The sequence below is a fragment of the Lampris incognitus genome, chromosome 1 (genome assembly GCF_029633865.1).
Source record: "Lampris incognitus isolate fLamInc1 chromosome 1, fLamInc1.hap2, whole genome shotgun sequence".
Taxonomy (NCBI): domain Eukaryota; kingdom Metazoa; phylum Chordata; class Actinopteri; order Lampriformes; family Lampridae; genus Lampris; species Lampris incognitus.
This window is the reverse complement of record NC_079211.1, coordinates 25,554,529-25,573,127: the sequence shown is the minus strand read 5'-3', so window position 1 is coordinate 25,573,127 and position 18,599 is coordinate 25,554,529. Positions and strand designations below refer to the sequence as shown.

Below are 18,599 nucleotides of genomic sequence, written 5' to 3'. Positions count from 1 at the left end.
ATTAGAGGCCACAGTGTCGCTGTAGGGTGGATTACACCAGGCGATGTCCCGCCTTCTGCTGCGTTTTTTTTTTTTTTGCTGGCTGTCACCAATTGATAGTGGATTGTACTGAAATCATATCCACATTTTTGAAAGGCTTCTTGGTATGGGGGGCTGCTTCATTAAAGATGCCTCCACTAGACGATAAACATGAGAGTCTCTTATTTATGCTCACTGGGATATTTTTCAAGATAGAGGGTGGATGATCGCTTTCTCTGTCGATGTATTGCAGTATATTATTGGGCTTCATGTATGGCCTGTATGTACCGTTTTTAAGGCCTAATGAGGCGTCGAGGAAGTAAATTTGGTTTTTGATAGCCTCAATTGAAATGTTTAGTCCATGCTTGTGAATATACTGTAGTGGGAAATGCCTGGGGGTGTACTTGGAATGTTGCACTGGGCTCGTGCAGCTAGAGGACCAATCACAGGTTAGCTCGCGCTGTCACAGACGCAACTATATTAGACACTGCGGGAGAGACAAAGCGCCAGAACTGTTTAGTAACCATATCGTAGACTGTCACCTTAGCGTGGGATGGAGCAGGGAAACCTAGCGTATCCTGGGCTAGACAGTAGATACGGTGGCTAGCAGTGGTAGTGTTAGCAGCAGACTGCCTCGGTACCTGTAGCTAGCTGACTACCCCCGAGAGCTTCCCCAGAGAGACTGAGAGAGACATTCACCCGGTCACACCGGAGCCAGAGTACAGAGACTGAGAGAGACATTCACCCGGTCACACCGGAGCCAGAGTACAGAGAGAGAGAGAGACACGCACCCCGGAGAGCAGCCATCCATCTCCCGCCCCGCCTAGAGCTCAGCCGCCCTGTTCCATCACCAGCCCTGGTCCCAAGGTGAGCTTGCTAACCCATTAGCACACGGCTAACTAGCTAACTAGCAGGCTAGCCCTAGCATTGGCGCAGCTATCTAGCTAACGGTGGTGAAGCCCGGTTTGTCGCACCTAAAAGTCCCCGCCTCCATACATAGTTATCCGGGCTATAGAAAAACCGCGACAAGTGGTGTCAGAAGTGGGATAAAAGGTTGGGATTCGCCATAATCTCAACACCGGAGGATCCTGCCCCGGTCACATGGCGGCATAATTCAGCCTGCACACTGTGAGCTAACCCAGCTAGCAAGAAGCCATTTTGTGAAGCACTGTAATTTCTTCAGTAGTCACGTAAATCAGTGGAAAAATAAAAATGTCACAGGACAAAGAAAATGTAAAAGAACAGTCTGAGTTGAGTCTGGATGGTGCTGGTGTGGGGACAGAAGACCCCAGAGAGCACGCCTGGATGAAGCTCCTCCTGGCGCAGATGGAAACCATGAACCAGACGCAGGTTCAGATGCAACGCCAGATGGAAAACATGGAACGCCAGACCCAGGTTAAGATGCAACGCCAGATAGAGATGCAGATGGAGGCCCTCACAACGCGTATCGATGGACTAGCGGAAGCGGTGGCTAAGCGATCTCGTCCCCCCACACCTCCCATTCAGCGCACCGATTGGGCCCGTCATCGTTCAGATATCCAAGGTGAGCCTCCCGGTTTGTCGCCCATCGCTCAAGTAGTGAAGCAAGGGGTTTCTCCTAGTAGCCCTCAAAGCGATAGTGGTGTAGGGTCGGCAGGGGCTGTGCTCGGAGAACGAACTAGCAGAACGGTGCAAGACATGAGCCTACTCTCGCAGTTCACCCCGGCCCGGGAGAACCCAGGGGCCAGACAGCGAGACGGCGCTGATCACCTGTTGCCAGCAGCTATGGCCGCAGTGGCTAACTTGAGCGACCGGCGCAACGAGGAGACGCCAGCCAGGCCGAGCAGCAAAGCGGCCCCAGCTGCCCTGCGCTATACAGGAAATGGACCCAGTGAGCCCGCACCACTTACCAGCACTCCGATCGGTCATGGTGGAAAAAATGGAGCGACTGCAGTACCACCCCCGACGGAATGCAGGGTGGCCAAATGTCCCTGGACAGCAACGGCGGCCGAAACCTGCTGGATGACAGCGTTGGAGGGCAGGCAGGTTCCTCTAGAGGTCAACAGAGCCAGACAGGAGACCTTCAAAGTCGGAGCGGCAACCGAAGCTCACAAGGTCCCGACCGAGGACACGAAAATGACATCAAGCTCCTCGCCACTTTCGATGGTAAGGGCGACTGGGATAGTTTCGTTGGACCATTCGAACGGATGGCGAGAAAGAGGGGCTGGACCGACGAGACCTGTTTGGACGCCTTGTATCTCCGACTGAGGGACAACGCCATGTCTTTTGTCATCGCGCAGCCGGCTCCGATAAAAGATGACTACCACGCGCTCATCACCCAGTTACGCCGCCGCTACGGTAAAGAGCTGCCTGAGGGAACTGCGCGCCGTAAACTCAGCGAGGTTAAGCAGGCCAGAGAGATGACCCTCTATGAGTTTGGCGAGGAAGTGAGGAGACTTGTCACACTGGCATACCCGCAGGTTGGTGTTACACTGCAGGAGGCCTACGCTGCAGAAGCCTTTCTGCGCGGGCTGAAGAACCAAAACATCGCGTATGAAGTCCTGGGGGAAGAACCCAAAACACTAGCTGAAGCAATCAGGAAGGTTGAGGCACGCGAGTATGACTTTAAAGCGACGCTGGGGCGAGAGGTTGAAGGAAAAGGGAGAATCCGGCGAGTAGCATGGGAAGGCGAGCGGCGTCGCGATAGCTCTCCAAGTCCTCCGCCGGTAGGAGACAGCATGAGCACCCCCGAGCTCAAGACCCTGGCCAGTGGCATCGACAACATTAACAAGGTGAAGTTGCACAGGCACATCAGCCCAGACCACCTACTCCAAGTGTGTTCTAGAGTATGTCCACTGCTGGAGAAAGAGGTTCCTGCCAGCGTGCCTGGTCTCCACAGCATCCTGGGAGCCGGCAGGCAGAACCTCCTGCGTACCAACAAGAGCTGCAAGCATTTTGTGTGGAAGGGCTCAGCGCTGGCTGCTCTGCACTGTGGACGACCCCCAGAGCCTCCTATTATCTATGGGAGTCCACCAAATATCGTGGAGACGAGCAATGGGCGTCGGCTCAATGGCTCCTACCGTCTACGCCAGCTACTGCCTACAGCTGTCTACCAGCACATGAAGATGCACAAGAGGATTCTGGGACATCTCTCCTCTGTCTACTGTGTCACCTTCGACCGCACCGGGCGACGCATTTTCACGGGCTCAGATGACTGCCTGGTGAAGATCTGGGGCACAGATGACAGGCGCCATGCTCTGTTGTCTGCTCCAGCACCAGCCATAGGGCCGCAGGAAACACCTGAAGGAGGTCCTCCTGCTGCTGACATGGAGGAGCCGGGGGCGCAGAGAACAGAGGAGTACGAAGGAGTGACAGAGCAGGAGGAGATCGATGAAGACCTTGATCTCCGGCTGGAGGACCTGTTCCACGCAAACGACGATGGAGGACCCAGCACACCAGGCTCCCCGGCTCGGTTCCAGCGCTCCAACCCACTGCTGCCAGCTACTCTTCAGGCGAGTCGACAATCGCCCAACGTCGTGGGACAGCAGCCTGTGCTCCGGGCGGGCAGTCCAACGCCCCTGACCCAGAAGGAGACGAAGCCGACGCCGCTGAGTCCCATCTCCCGTACACCACCAGACGGGGCCGGCCAGTCCGGAGGCCCGCCTGGCTCCTAGACTAACTTTGACGGACGTGACTAGTTGACTTGGGGGTTACTAGGCTAGTCACAAGAGTCCAGTATGGATAGCGACCACCCACATTTGTTTGACGCCCTTTGTTCCGGGCCTAGTTCATTTCGCGGGTGTTCTGTCCCGTTTATCGTGTTAGATTAATCAGACTGATCTTTGTAGTCTGTTGTTCATTTATGTTGAAGGGACTCAACAGTGCTGGAGGGGGGCAGTGTAGTGGGAAATGCCTGGGGGTGTACTTGGAATGTTGCACTGGGCTCGTGCAGCTAGAGGACCAATCACAGGTTAGCTCGCGCTGTCACAGACGCAACTATATTAGACACCGCGGGAGAGACAAAGCGCCAGAACTGTTTAGTAACCATATCGTAGACTGTCACCTTAGCGTGGGATAGAGCAGGGAAACCTAGCGTATCCTGGGCTAGACAGTAGATACGGTGGCTAGCAGTGGTAGTGTTAGCAGCAGACTGCCTCGGTACCTGTAGCTAGCTGACTACCCCCGAGAGCTTCCCCAGAGAGACTGAGAGAGACATTCACCCGGTCACACCGGAGCCAGAGTACAGAGACTGAGAGAGACATTCACCCGGTCACACCGGAGCCAGAGTACAGAGAGAGAGAGAGACACGCACCCCGGAGAGCAGCCATCCATCTCCCGCCCCGCCTAGAGCTCAGCCGCCCTGTTCCATCACCAGCCCTGGTCCCAAGGTGAGCTTGCTAACCCATTAGCACACGGCTAACTAGCTAACTAGCAGGCTAGCCCTAGCATTGGCGCAGCTATCTAGCTAACGGTGGTGAAGCCCGGTTTGTCGCACCTATAAGTCCCCGCCTCCATCCATAGTTATCCGGGCTATAGAAAAACCGCGACAATACTTAACATTTTCTTTTATATTCTCTCGACTTCTCTTGCCGGTTTGTTGCAGACTGCCAGTCCATCGTTTCTATATTGTAGGAATTATATTCCCTTCTCGAACAGCAAAGACCACAAAAACCAGATTATAAAACGAAGCTTTTTTATATGAAAATGGTTGCAGACATACATTCGACAAAGCTAATGGTAACGTTTTTCTTGCTAATCTCTGAGCGCACTGCTCTCGCACGAGTCTCGACTGTCAACCGAATCAACTTCCTGTTTCCTTGTCGCTAAGGCTGCTGGGAGTTTGAGTTTTACATTACGAAATACAGTAGGCTTTTCTAATATGAACTGTGCGATCTGAACATTCGATCTATTCTTTTTAACACCACAAATAATATTTCTGTAATCATGTATCACATATAGTAATCAATCATATCTCTAATCATGTATTCAATAGAATAATCAATCAATCAATCAATCAATCAAATAAACAATATAATTCACTTATTTTCATGAACTAATTATTGAACTACTATTCAACTCAATCATGTGACCAAATAAGTCACAACATATATAGCCCGACGTTGATGTCTAGGACCTGTAGTTGAGACAACAAGTACAAGCACTTGTACTTGTTGTCTCAACTACAACTACAAGAAGCTACTCATATGGGTGTTAAACCTAATTTTAAACTTAGGTTTAACGCCCATATGAGTAGCTTCAGAAATGAGCATGCAAGAAATGCAACAGCTTTCAGCCGCCACATTTGGTCATTGGTAGACAAGAATATCAGTTACTCTATAACATGGAAAATCCTTACAAAGAGCCAGGCTTATTCAATTAGTGGTAAAAGATGTAACCTGTGCTTGTCCACCTTGAATAGTAGAAACGAATTGGCCACCAGCTGTAGACACCGAAAAAAATACCTCCTTTGTAATAACAAGTAAAATTATGTCTTTATTATTCCCCTCCCCCATTTGATGATGCACATGTGACATTTATTAGATGTTGTATTTTTTAACACCACCCCACTATATGATTTACATAAATTACCCCATTTGATGTTACCTTGTTATATTCTACATGTATGCTATTTCAACAGTGCCCTGGTCATTTAAATAATTTTTCAAAACAAGCCCCACCCCTTTCCCCATTGGTTATAATGTTTTCTACCCCACCATTGGTTGCTGTGCATCGTAACTACCTACCCCATTGGTTGTAATAGTTCAAATGTTTTCTTCTCTGATTGGTTGCTGTCCACCGAAATAAGGGGTGTGACGCAGGGAAAACTATACTGTGTGTTTTCTTTGTTGAATCACATTAGCAACTGATGAGTGCACGACACACGAAACAAGCTTGTACTGCTATGTATATAAAAAAACATTTCCTACATCTATATATATATATATACACTACCGTTCAAAACTTTTGAACGGTAGTGTATACTGCTCAAAAAAATAAAGGGAACACCTAAAAACACAATATAGACCTCGATGAATGAAATATTTCAGCTGAAAATCTTTATTTATTAGACAGAGGAATGTGTTTAGAGCAAAATAACCTAAGAATGATCAATGGAAATCAAAATCATTAGCCCATTAAGGTCTGGATTCAGAATCATACTCAAAATCAAAGTGGAAAATGAGAACATAGGCTGATCCAACTTCTGTGGAAATTCTTCAAGACGATTCAAAATGAGGCTCAGTAGTGTGTGTGGCCTCCACGTGCCTGTATGCACTCCCTACAACGTCTGGGCATGCTCCTGATGAGACGACGGATGGTCTCCTGAGGGATCTCCTCCCAGACCTGGATCAGGGCATCGGTCAACTCCTGGACAGTCTGTGGTGCGACATCGCGTTGGCGGATGGTACGAGACATGATGTCCCAGAGGTGCTCGATTGGATTCAGGTCTGGGGAACGTGCAGGCCAGTCCATAGCATCAATGCCCTCGACATACAGGAACTGCTGACACACTCTGGCCACATGAGGACGAGCATTGTCATGCATGAGCAGGAACCCAGGGCCCACTGCACCAGCATATGGTGTGACAATGGGTCTGAGGATCTCATCCCGGTACCTAATGGCAGTCATGGTACCTCTGGCTAGCACGTAGAGGTCTGTGCGGCCCTCCAAGGATATGCCTCCCCAGACCATCACTGACCCACCGCCAAACCGGTCATGCTGGAGGATGTTTCAGGCAGCAGAACGTTCTCCACAGCGTCTCCAGACTCTCTCACGTCTGTCACATGTGTTCAGTGTGAACCTGCTCTCATCTGTGAAGAGCACAGGGCGCCAATGGCGAATCTGCCAACCAAGATGTTCTCTGGCAAAGGTCAATCGGGCTGCACGGTGTTGGGCTGTGAGCACAGGCCCCAATTGTGGACGTCGGGCCCTCATACCATCCTCATGCATTCTGTTTCTCACTGTTTGAGCAGAAACCTGCACATTAGTGGCCTGTTGAAGGTCGTTTTGTAGGGCTCCGGCAGTGCTCCTCCTGTTCCTCCTTGCACAAAGGACCAGATAGCGGTCCTGCTGCGGGGTTGTTGTCCTCCTGCGGCCCCCTCCACGTCTCCTGGTGTACTGGCCTGTCTCCTGGTACCTCCTCCATGCTCTGGACACTGTGCTGGGAGACACATCAAATCTTCTTGCCACAGCACGCATTGATGTGCCATCCTGGATGAGCTGCACTACCTGAGCAACTTCTGTAGGTTGCAGATACCGCCTCATGCCACCTCTAGTGGTGAGGGCACTAGCAAAATGAAAAACTAACCAAAGATCGGCCAGAAAAGATGAGGACAGGCAAATGGTCTGTGGCCACCACCTGCAAATCCATTCCTTTTATAGGGGTTGTCTTGCAAATTGTCTAATTTTCACCTGGTGGAAATTAGACAATTTACCAACAGGTGAAATTGATTCACAAATCAGTGTTGCTTCCTAACTGGACAGGTTGATATCTCAAAAGTGTGATTGACTTGGAGCTACATTGCATTGCTTATGTGTTCCCTTTATTTTTTTGAGCAGTGTATATCCATCCATTATCCGAACCACTTATCCTGCTCTCAGGGTAGAGGGGATGCTGGAGCCTATCCCAGCAGTCATTGGGTGGCAGGTGAGGAGACACTCAGGACAGGCCGCTATATATAATATACGGATTTCATTTAAAACCATGGCATGGCATCAAACTCAAGCTAATTTAAACATTATGGCATTTTGACTTTGAATGATGGTCATTGAGAAGACTTATTTTTTTGGGCCCAACTTTAAATGCCTCAAAGTGTCTGTTTACCATTTTCATACTTTGCCCCTCCAAGAATTTTTGATCCGTTGGTGTCAACACAACATCACAAACAAACTTCCAGTAATACTCTCCAAAATGTGCACAAGCAAACATAAGCCTCGTGCAAGCCCCCATCCACTTACCATTCTGGGTGAGTTTAGTGGAGCAGACCAGGGTGGAGATGGTGAAGCTGTCCCTGGAGCTGACTGACAGGACTCCACCCCCCATCCCGGACAAGGTACTTGAGCTGCGGCTCATAGTTGTCCCCTTGTGGGCATCGCCATGGTGGTGGCGGGTCGAGGGCAGTGACAGGTAGCAGTTCACATCCTCCATGCGCTTACTATCACCCTGATATGGTGGGGAAAAGGAGAGAGTAGGCACGGGGTGTCTTTATTCATGGTCCTAGGAAAAGAAAAATGCGTCTTCGTTCTTGTCACCTCTTTAAAATGCCCTTAAAGGTGAAATGCTGAGTTTTTGGCCGCTAGTAGTGCTACTGAGCAAAGTGGGTCACCGTAACATAACAGACACATTAACTTACTCCACCAGCCGCTGTGCTGGAATCTGGATGCAAACACTAGAGTCTTGCAATGTAAACGTTGTAGAAATAATTGCAGTTAAAACTTTTGTCAACATCACCAATTGGGTCTAACAACATACTCTACCATCTGCTTGAGTGAAATTAGGAATGGAAATGTGTTTGTTTACATGGAACATGCTGCGATTCAGCTTTAATTTACAACTATTCAAAACTATGTTGTTGTAATTCACAAAAAGAAGAATAACGGTTTTCATTTCCTGACATATACAATAATTCTTTTAGTAATCTCACTTGCAGGCGTGCACAAAAAAGAGAGAGCGAGATTAAGAGAAGACAAGTGATGTCCTACCACTAAATCGAATATAGTCAATAGCATATCAATGGCTTTATTCTTCTAAAATACCTCAGCTGTTATTGGCTGTCAATCAAATGAATGTCCCTCCCCTCATAAAAACCAACCTGACAGTTCGATTTCATTTGGTTGTAAGTAAAATTGTAGAAGTTTGCTGCGCTCTAAATGATGGGACCTTTAAGTTAAACACACCAATGATGAAACACAGTCACTGAATGGATGGATATTTGGCAGCTGTGGACCCAGTGTTGGCACTGTTTCCTGTGATCAGTTAAAATGTTTGATGAATTTTGAGACTTTGACTCAATTTCAGCATGGTAGCAGGAGGACAGAAGGAAAGCACAGTGCAGGGACTGAACCGGCGCCCAAGAGCATGGGTCTCTTGTGGACCCATTAAGCTTTTCAACTTGTGTTAATTCTGTCTTGATGCATGCTCAATAATGCAGGTAAGAAAACCACAGAAAGTTGAATCAGTTCATCTGGACACAACGTTTATTGAGAGAGAAACATTTCATCACTTCATCTAAGTGACCTCCTCAGTCTCAACTGCCTGCAGGTATCCCTCACCCTTATAAACAATACAGTGGCATAGCAACCGAAAACAGCGTATGGGTTTCATATGCAAATTGTCGTGACCATTACCGAGAGTTACAATGGCCGTGTGTACTATTCACTGAGGATTGGGAATGGTTGCAATCACAGCCATCTTACAATGCTGTGATTGCAACTATTCCCCAATCCTCTGTGAATGGTACACATGGCCACTGTAACTCTAGTTAATTGTCATGGTAATTTGCATATGAATTGTCACGGCAATTTCCATGTGAAACTGATCGTTGTTTTCAGTTGTTATGCCACGGTAGTTTATAAGGGTGGGGATACCTGCAGTCAGTTTAGACTGAAGAGGTCACTTAGATAATTGATGAAACGTTTCTCTCAATAAATGTTGTATGCAGATGAACTGATTCACCTCTCTTTCATTGTGCTAATTATGTAAACTCTTAACTTTGCAAAGTGGGTGTGCGAGAGAAAAAGTGAGAGAGACAAAGAGAGTGAAAGAGAGAGAGAGGAAAGTGAGTGAGAGAAAGAGAGAGCGAGTGAGAAAGAGAGTGAGTGAGAAAGAGACAGAAAGAGAGAGAGGGGGAGAGGAGAGTAAGTGAGAGAAAGAGAGAGAGAGCGAGAGAGAAAGAGAGAGAAATACAGGCTCAGTGACCACCAACCGGCTATAGAAACAGGAAGACACAGACAAACATGGCTACCCAGAGAGGAGCGTATATGTGGTCATTGTTGGACAGGGGAGGTAGAAACAGAGATGCACTTCCTCCTCCACTGTGAGAAGTTTTCTTCAGTAAGAGACTTCCACTTTGGGAAAATGGCCAAGAAAGTACCAAACTTCCTACTGTTAACCCCAGAGGAGAAACTGGCAGTTCTACTGGGTGAAGGAACAACAGGTCTCTGGCAGCTAAATATGTATCTGCCTGCCACAGCATGTGGGACTCACAACCACTGTGAGATCCCCAAAATTATATGCTATTAAGTCATTGTATTAAACTGTACAACATTTATTGCACTGTACTATATGGCAACAAAAAAGAATTGACTGCTTCAGTAGGCAAAAATATGGAACCTGCTTGTGTGATGACACCTTTGTATTTAATATGTGATGTAATGTGAATTTAATGTGTATTTAATATGTGATGTAATGTTTGAATCTTCTGCAAACTGCTTTGGTAACAACATATTTTTTGTTCATGCCAATAAAGCTATTTGAATATGAATTTGAGAGAGAGAGCGAGTAAGAGTGAGAGAGAGAGCGAGAGAGAGACTGTGGAGGGTGAGTAAAGAGCAAGTATTTCTACAAGTTTTTGCAATCACACAAATGCTGAGAAGGTGCAGAGTCTGTGGAGGGAAAAGAGAACAGGAAATGACATATATAAAGAGATAGGGAAGGAGGAAAAGCAAGTGACTAAGGGTTAAAAAGGGAGAGATAGGGCAAACTTAAAGAAAAAGTTAATATTTGCTTATTCCTTTCTCATAAGCTACTTCTAATAAAAGTTGTTTATTTGACCATCCCCTGTATGACCCTCTGCAGTCATCACTGTATTCAGATCACACTCTCACATCTTAGTATCAGCCTGGCTTGACCTTCCTCACCTTATCCTCTCCAACACCAGCTGAGGAAGGGTGGAAAATACTGATAGTGAGAGAGGGAGGCCACGAGAAGCATGGAGATCAGGAGGGATGGAAGGACAAGGGGTAATGTGGGGAAAAAAGGGGCAGAAGGCAACCGTCCCTACAGGCTCTGAGTAAATCACGAGTGATTAATCTTCATTTCATTTGGCATTTAATCAATTGAGCGATTCAATCTTAGCTCTGGCTCATTTGGCAGGAAATCTATTTGGTTTCACTCTACCTGTCTGGATGGCAATAATCTCCCATCCAGGCACATTACACATACTGTATGGGTCTGCTTAGAGCAGAAATTACAGGTGGGCAGATATCGTCAAAATCTTACCTTGGTAAACACCTTTTTTACAAGGTGTCTACCTTTATTTACTTATAAAAGTTGATTTACCTATCTATTGCTTGTGCTATAATATCGCTTGTTCTATAATATGAAAGCAGTGGAGATGTCAAAGAACCAGGGCTGAGCATCAGAGGAATGAGTATGTGTGTGTGAGAGAGAGAGATTGGAGTTACTGCTTGTTATCCTCACAAATGGAATATTAAATTTGCACTGACTTTAGAAGGTGCAACATTGAAGGGGAATTTCATTGATTTTCAAACTTTGTTTACTATTTTTTATCAATCCCCGTGGGGCAATTCTTTCTCTGCATTTAACCCATCCTAGCTGTGTAGCTAGGAGCAGTGGGCAGCTGCTAGTGCAGCACCCGGGGAGTGCTTATTTCCACGTGTTAATCATATTTAACTTATTTCCACATGTTAATCATAGCAGTGGTATCAGGTACGTATAGCAAGGTTGTGAGGGAGAACAACAAAGCCGATTGGTTGAGATGTTTGTTTTCTGTTGAGAAACTCTCACTCATGTAATAATAATCACACCGGCACATGTCATAATAACTAATATTGTTTGAGATTTTCCTAAGTTGATAAAAAACAATACACCTGTAACATTCTTACATGCTTAACATGCTTCTCTAAGCTTCAGCCCCCCCCCCTTTCTCCCTGATTGTATCCAGCCAATTACCCAACTCTTCGTCCCAGTCGCTACTCCACCTCCTCTTCCGATCCGGGGAGGGCTGCAGACTACCACATGCCTCCTCTGATGCATGTGGAGTCGCCAGCTGCTTCTTTTCACCTGACAGTGAGGAGTTTCACCAGGGGGACGTAGCGCATGGGAGGATCATGCTATTCCCCCAGTTTCCCCTCCCCCCCGAACAGGCGCCCCAACTGACCAGAGGAGGTGTTAGTGCAGCAACCAGGACATATACCCACATCCAACTTCCCACCCGCAGACACAGCCAATTGTGTTTGTAGAGACGCCCGACCAAGTCGGAGGTAACACGGGGATTCGAACCGGCAATCCCCGTGTTGATAGGCAACGGAATAGACCGCTACACTACCCGGACACCCCAAGCTTCAGCTTTTTGTCAATGATAACAGCAAGTCGTTGACAATGTGAGGTCACATTTTGGGTCAACATGCTAAGTTGATCATTAACTTTCATATTAAGACTACCAGAACTAATTATAAGTATCTCATATTTTCATATTTTAATTGCAAAATGTTTTTTGGCATTTCTGAAGGTCATGAAAACAGTGATGGAGTGCATCAATTTCATTTTAGATTGCTTGGGTCTGTGCAGATGGCACACAGTTGTGCCATCTGCATAACAGTGGAAACTGAGATTGTGCCTGTAGGCAATGTACAACAGATATCTCTGTCAAAACAAACTGCATTGAAGCAATTATAGTTTTAAAAGACTAGATAGACTACTAGCACTGATTCGACATGCAGATTATAAGCGGTAAAAATTAAATTATTTGTGTCCCCAAACAAAGACAGCTGAGCAAGTTGTGGAATTAAGTGTTATGCAAGGTAAATACAACACTTTATAATATATATGTGAGATTGTTTTCTTGCATGATATGCATATCATTTGTCTGTGGCCAGTGACTTGATGCATGCTCAATAATCCAGGTAAGAAAATCAAAGAAGGTTGAATCAGTTCATCTGGATACAAAGTTTACTGACATATATGTTTCATCACTCAACTAATTATGTCACTTAGTTGAGTGATGAAACATATCTGTCTATAAACTTTGTATCCAGATGAACGAGACAAAAAATACTGCAGCAAAACTCATTTTATGGCCTTGGGACCTCAAACATTATCTAATATGATGTCTTAAAATGAAATTACATTGTTCAGAATGTAACTGTTTGGCGTAATGGAGATAACTTTCAGTCAGCGTTGACCTCTTCATATTCTAGAAGGCCTGCCAGGTCTTCCACTGCAGACCTCCCTTGATCAAATGCTGAAAGTCAAATTGAATTGCCTCTCTGTGAGTCGGTGAAACCCTTGTGTGGTGATTCTCTCTATCCAGCAGTATAATGCTATTAATCAGACATTTGGGAGTTCTAGGGATGAGATCGAGGTGATGGCGAATAAGTTCTAGCTGAGCTCTTAAATAAATCAGGTCTTAAATAACCTGGAGTTGGCTGGATTAATGCAGCATTTGTTAACTCCAGAGTGGATTCTACACACGCGCAGCAGGTTTGTTCATGAGTGTGTCGTGACTTGTGCTCCTGGTTCTGACCTTAAAGACCACTAGGTCGTGAGGCCCGTCCTGCAGAACTGTCCCATCCTCCTTCATAAGACGCACAAAGGACATGGCGAAGTTTTTCTCACTCTTGTCCTTGGCTAGAGAGAGAGAAAGGGAAGGAAAAAGCGATGAATGTGGGCGTTGATAAAAGTCAATACGAGCTTATTGATATGGTCCTCACTCCCAGTTACAAGTCTCAGAGGGCTTTATCGTAAAAACAGGTAGATACAGTAAAGAACACCCTAGACTCTTCTTTCTGATGAGGGAAAACTGTGTGGAAAAAAAAAGAAAAAAGGAAACGCTCAGGAAGAACTTAGGAAGAGCATTGAAAAGGAGGGGCCCCTTTTCCAGAGTGGAAACGGTAAAAAATTAAGAGGAAATAAAACTTTTTTTTTGGACCCCCCCCCCTTTTTTTTTTTTCTTCTGGCCAATTGTGTCCAGCCAATTACCCTATTTTTCTGAGCCATCCCGGTCGCTGTTCTGCCCCCTCTGCCGATCCGGGGAGGGCTGCAGACTACCACATGCCTCTTCTGATACATGTGGAGCCACCAGTCGCTTCTTTTCACCTGACTGTGAGGAGTTTCTCCTGGGGAACGTAGCGCATGGCAGGATCACGCTATTCCCCCCAGTTCCCCCTCACCCCCGAACAGGTGGCCCGACTGACCAGAGCAGGTGCTAGTGCAGTGACCAGGATACATACCGACATCTGGCTTCCCTTCCGCAGACACGGCCAGTTGTGTCTGTAGGGATGCTCGACCAAGCTGGACGTAACACAGGGATTCAAACGGCTGATCCCCGTGTTGGTAGACAACGGAATAGACCACGATGCTACCCAAACGAGGGAAAACTATGAAAAAATGAAAAATAAATATGAGGAAAACCTCAGGAAGAGCATTGAAAACGAGGGGCCCCTCTTCCAGAGTGGACACAGTGAAAAATGAAGAAATAAAACTCTTACTGAAAACACTTCATGACTGGGCTTAGTGAAAATGAAGCACGGCCAAGCACAAGGTAAATAAGAAACTCGGTAACACTTTACTTGAACCCTTCATCATAAGACTGACATAACCATCCCATAAACATGTCATGGCAGGTGTCATGTGCTGTCCTGGCTTGTCATGCAGTTAATGGCCAACGCCACAACAGTGTGACCACTGGTGGTGAAATTCATGACAGCTGACACAACATTTAATGACATGACAGCTCATGTCCCATGCTGTATTTCACTAAATGTACTCTAGTCAGCATGTGTTTTGACAGGTGTCAAGATGAGTATTTCTTGACGTTATGAGCCAGGCAAGAACATGTCATGGGCATATGACGGATGTCACTAATGTATGGCAGCTTATAATAATAAGAAGAATACATTTTATTTGTGGGTGCCTTTCAGAGCACTCAAGGACACCTTACAGAACACAGTAAAAAAAACAAGCAGCACTGTATCAGACAGCATAAAATCAAAACAAAGCAGGGTAGACAATAAAAAGTTAATATAACCGATAAGTATAAAATCATCAAACTCAATGGAGCGTGGCTCAGACTGAAGATGCCAGTTTGAAAAGGTGCGTTTTGAGATGGGATTTGAAGGTTGAAAGAGAGTCAATGTTGCGAATGTCTTGTGGGAGAGAGTTCCATAGGTGGGGGGCAGAAAGACTGAAGGTTTTAGTCCCCATGGTAGTCAAGCGGGCCAATGGTGTAGTGCGTTGGAGAGCAGAAGAGGATCTGATATACAAGTTGTGTGAAATAAAACAGCTGTAACTTGCTGAAGCTAAATTACAATTTTTGCAACATTTTGCAAATGAAAGCTGTCATGAATGACCTGTCATGACATCTCTCAACACACATGCCTATTAGAGTACCATTATTAAATTATCATGGGATATAAGATGTCATGTCATCAAACAGTATCGCGGTTGTATTAAACAACTGCCATACCATAAAAAAGCTAATTAGTGTACAATTAGCAAAAAATTGCATTTTATAAGCAGTCGAGTCATCGAATGTGTTGTTGTCTTATTAAAAATAATGATAACATGAAATAATAATAATGATAATAATAACAACAATGAAAATTATAATGATATCATTAGCCATTGGTTATTGTTATTGTGTCATATGTAAACTTTTTATCATCTTATATATTCATTAATTGTTTTTAATCTTTATTCTGATTGTAAAACACATTTACACCAACTTTTTATTGCGTTATTTTTGTTTGTGATTGTTTTTATGTAAAGCATGTTGAGCAGCATTTCCTGGATAAAAGGTGACAAATAAAAATAATAATTACAATAACAGTTAAAATAATAATAATAATGGCTTGTGCATCCTATGGTAGTATGTAAGGGCACATGTGGGTATCCGTCATTTCATGTGACTAGAGTGACAAACAAGTCTTATTTTGAAGGATCCTCGTCTCATTGAGTTTTTTTGCAAGTTCTCTATCACTGGCAACCACAATCCTCAGTGGCTGGGTTAATAATAATGATAATAATAATAATAATAACTCGAACTGACCTTCAAGACTACCACTATCGGGCTGGATGCATCCCTGACAAAACCAGAAGACCCACTCCTCCGAATAATAAAACATTAGATCTTCTCCGTCAATAAAGAAGCTGCACAATTCAAGAAAGACCTTGATGTCCCAGAAACCCCACCAACAGAAAATGAGGCAACTACCATCTACGCCAAACAAGTGAAGCAGATGGCAAAACACCATGGCCAACGGCAACTGCAAAAAACCTGGGAGGACAAAGCAATGCACGGGAAGTACCCAAAAAGAATGAAAGACGCAGACGTGGACCAACAAAAGACAAACCAGTGGCTGAGGAGCGCCGGACTGAAAGCAGAGGCGGAGGCCTGATAATCGCTGCACAGGACCAGAGCCTGGCAACCAGATCCTATCACCATCGCTTCATCAAAGATGGAACAGACCCAAAATGCAGAACCTGTGGAATGTATGAAGAAACCATCGACCACATTGTCTCAGGCTGCCCAGAACTGGCAAAGACCGAGTACATATAAAGACACAACAAGGCAGCAGCATACCTGCACTGGAAGATCTGCAGGAGTTACAAGATCAAGACGACTGAGAAGTGGTACAAACATCAGCCAAAAACGGTCACTGAAAACAATGATGTCACCATCCTCTGGGTATGCCCATCCACACTGACAGAGAGATAAAAGCCAACAAGCCCGACATCGTTATCAAGGACAGGAAGCAAAAGAGGTGCATGCTCATCCACATGGCAATACCATCCGAAAAAAAAACACCTCAGTGAAAGTCACAGAGAAGCTGACCAAGTACAAAGACCTGGAGATTGAAATCAACAGGATGTGGGGTATGAAGACTGAAACAACACCAGTGGTCATCGGAGCTCTAGGACTCATGAAGAAGGGAAGGGAAAAGTTCATCAACCATATCCCAGGCAACATCAACAACTGTGCAGTCCAGAAGATCACCCAACTCGGAACAGCCCACATATTATGACGAGTACTGTCAATCAAGTGACATCTGCCCTATAGTGCCTCAGGCACATAGTTTGGACCTGGCTCTACAGGATGTAAAACAGGTAAGATGAAAGAAATAATAATAATAATAACAGGTTATTATTATTATCAAACTGCCATGATAAGTCAGAACAGCATATGCCATCCGTCATGATATGTTTATAACATGGTTACGTCAGCCTTATGATGGGGGTTACTACTGGATGCTGGGAGAGTGCTGCATGTAAAAGCACATGAAGCATCATCTTCAGATCTCACCACCGAGCAGGTCTGCTGACAAAAGGGAGAGAAACATATAACTAAGCCAACATAATGAAGTGTATATTGTGACACCTTGGGTCATCTCTCCAAATCCCCCTGGTCATTCTGCCCTTTCAGGGAGGGATTATATTCCGTGAATGAGATGAGAGCATTGAGAGCATTAATGGAGGAAGAGAGGAGAAGGAGATGAACAGTGTTTGGGACTCACACTCCTGGGAAGAGCGATGTCGGAACATGAAGCGCAAATGGATTCTCTGCATTTCTTCCAGAGGGATCGCCACCTAGGGTACATTTTATGTAATTACAGAATATTTAAAGAGCATCTTTTCCTTAAAAACAAAGGGCATTAGAATACATATTGTCACTGCTGATAAATGGATACTCAGACATCGTGATGTTTCATTTCTTACTCTCCTTCAACAACATTTCTTTTTCATTCCCTCTTACCTGTGGTTTAATTTAGGGATTAAATTGAAATATTTTCCCCTTTTTCTCCCCAATTGTATCCTGCCAATTACCCTACTCTTCCGAGCCATCCTGGTTGCTGCGCCACCTACCACATGCCTCCTTCAATACATGTGGAGTCACGAGCCACTTCTTTTCAACTGATCAACTGACAGTGAGGAGTTTCGCCAGGGGGACATAGCACATGGGAGGATCACGCTATTCCCCCCCAGTTCCCCCTCCCCCCAGAACAGGCGCCCCGACCGACCAGAGGAGGCGCTAGTGCAGCGACCAGGACACATACCCACATCCGGCTTCCCACCCGCAGACACAGCTAATTGTGTCTCTAGGGATGCCCGACCAAGCTGGAGGTAACACGGGGATTCGAACCGCCAATCCCCGTGTTAGTAGGCAACGGAATAGACCACTACGCTACCTGGACACTGGGATGAATTGATATTAACAAAACAATATTACATAACCTGACGGCTATTAGTGTCTGGTGAAGAGAAATGAAGAAGCTAAGGTTTGACTAACGATTTCTGGCAAACTCATATTGTCACAGGCTCTTGCGCCTGCATGCACACACACGCACGCACACACACACACACACACACACACACACACACACACACACACACACACACACACACACACACACACACACACACCTTAAATGTCTCCATCCAGCGGGGCTGTTTGATCTGGTAGTAGATGACAGATCTGTACTCACTGACCGCCTTATCCCCTGCTCCCAGACAGATGGAGTTCTAGAAAAGAAGGAGAGAGACAAAAAGGATATAAGTGTTATACTGGGCAAGGGGATTTCTGCCTACATGTTATGCATGTGTATGCACATGCATGTAAGTGAGTGCACATGTATTTGCACTGAGA

The 18,599-nt window shown here is 45.7% G+C and overlaps 1 protein-coding gene across 1 annotated transcript in view; it reads right to left on the bottom strand.

Annotated features, from left to right (window-relative positions):
• The window catches only part of LOC130109803 (dedicator of cytokinesis protein 2), a 67,483-nt gene that overhangs the window by 31,238 nt on the left and 17,646 nt on the right, over nucleotides 1–18,599 (bottom strand). The window contains exons 14-17 of the mRNA XM_056276781.1: nucleotides 18,377–18,475; nucleotides 17,470–17,542; nucleotides 13,482–13,585; nucleotides 7,954–8,158 (exon numbers count right to left, since the gene is read on the bottom strand). Coding sequence (XP_056132756.1) covers nucleotides 7,954–8,158; nucleotides 13,482–13,585; nucleotides 17,470–17,542; nucleotides 18,377–18,475 — 481 coding nt within the window. The remainder of the gene's footprint in view (nucleotides 1–7,953; nucleotides 8,159–13,481; nucleotides 13,586–17,469; nucleotides 17,543–18,376; nucleotides 18,476–18,599) is intronic.